General features: G+C 48.8%; 1 protein-coding gene across 1 annotated transcript; it reads right to left on the bottom strand.

The window, feature by feature from the left end:
• Nucleotides 1-336: 336 nt before the first annotated feature.
• Nucleotides 337-1,718, bottom strand: ENH_00064100 (Pseudouridine synthase, related , related; the record flags this gene model as incomplete). Its single annotated transcript, XM_013577244.1, has 5 exons — nt 337-516; nt 660-1,060; nt 1,158-1,221; nt 1,447-1,537; nt 1,684-1,718. 5 exons carry the CDS (start codon nt 1,716-1,718, stop codon nt 337-339), a joined length of 771 nt encoding a protein of 256 aa, XP_013432698.1.

Genomic DNA, 1,718 nt, shown 5'->3' with positions numbered 1-1,718 from the left:
AAAAAACAACTGAGGGAATAAATAGAAAAAAACAACTGAGGGAATAAAAAGAAAAATATAACTGAGGGAAGAAAAAGAAAAGAAATAACTGAGGGAAGAAAAAGAAAAGAAATAACTGAGGGAAGAAAAAGAAAAGAAATAACTGAGGGAATAAAAAGAAAAGAAACAACTGAGGGAAGAAAAAGAAAAAAATAACTGAGGGAAGAAAAAGAAAAGAACAACTGAGGAAATAAAAAGAAAAGAACAACTAAGGGAAGAAAAAGAAAAGAAACAAATGGGGGAAGCAAAAAGAAAAGAACAACTGAGGGAATAAAAAGGAAAGAACAACTGAGGGAATCAAAAAGAAAAGAACAACTCCGCGAAACAAAACAAAAAAACTCCTAAGTGCTGCCAAGCAACTCTGCAGCTGCTGCGCCCCACAGTCACTATCTTGTTGGCCGGACTCCGCAGCGCATGCGCGAACTCGCCGTCGTTGGTCAGGAGCACAAGACCCTCAGCTTGAAGTGGCAAATGATTCTGATGGAAAGGCAGGTCCCACTTTGCAGAGTGGCACTGCGTTCAGGTGTACGTACACCGCGCGGCTGCAGTGCGCGGCGGCGAAAGCAACTCGCAGAAACTTTCTGCGTTCGAAAGCAAAAGAAATAAAGTTCAAAACTCACCACCGGTATGAGGTGGCCGGGGATGTGCAACGGGCTGCTGCTGTTGCTGCTGCTGCTGCCTTTCTTGCTGCTGCTGCCATCATCAGCCTCTTCCTCAAGACTCCTCAGATCCGATTCTTCCAAAAAATTTGAAGTCCCGCTCTCTTGCCTGCCGCGGGCTTCTCTTCTCTCGGTCCAGTTCCCCTTCTTCAGTCTTTCCCTTTCTCTCAGTCTCTGCTGCATTAATTCGCTTTCGTACTTTTTTATTTCCCGCAGAGGAAACTCAGGAACTGATGGACACTGCGCCAGCAGCGTCTTCAGAGTAGGCCCTGGTCCATTTGTGGTGTACGTACACGCCACTCGCGGCGGCTTGATCATGCCGAAGAGCGCAGGCCTCGCAGCAGCAGCGGGAAGGGTCCTCCCTGCAGCGCAGCAGCAGCACTTAGCAGCAGCAGCAATGGAAAAAGGAAGCAGCTAAGTTGGGAACAAACTTGCTAACACAAAGAGACGTTGGCGCACCCAAATAGGATATTTCAGCCTCGTCACAGATCTGCACATCGCGAGTCACCGTCTGCCCGTCCACCTGCAAACAACGGAACATCCCGAAATCCCAACTTCAAGGTTCAATTTCCTCTAAACGCGTGTCAATTAACTCTTGATCAATTTAGAAGAAGTAAATAAAAGACAACGGCAGTGGCGACGGTGCATTCAGCTCCAGGCTCAGCTGTCCATACACCTGAATGCACTCGAGCGCAGAAGACGAGTTGCACTTTTTTGCACAAAAACCAGACCTCAGCAAAAAGCAGACCTGCACATTTCCTCGTTTTATTGCCTCCAAAGCCTCATGCCGGGACAAACAGCCGCTGAGGGCCAGCCGCCGCGCGAGCCACTCCAGTCGTCTGTGTGCAGGCACAAGAGGCGCCGCTGCAGCAGCTGATTCGCCGCAGAGTCACGGGGATATTTCCAAGTCACAAGAACAGCAATCCACATTTATTTTATTATTTTTGAAACTGCCAGCAGCTGCCTCCCCACTGCCTTGTCTCACGTCCGGCGGAGCTGCAGAGCCCGCGCGATGGCCAT

The sequence above is a fragment of the Eimeria necatrix genome, genomic scaffold (assembly GCF_000499385.1).
Source record: "Eimeria necatrix Houghton genomic scaffold, Enh_scaff57, whole genome shotgun sequence".
Taxonomy (NCBI): Eukaryota; Apicomplexa; class Conoidasida; order Eucoccidiorida; family Eimeriidae; genus Eimeria; species Eimeria necatrix.
This window is presented reverse-complemented; position numbering and strand designations above follow the sequence as displayed.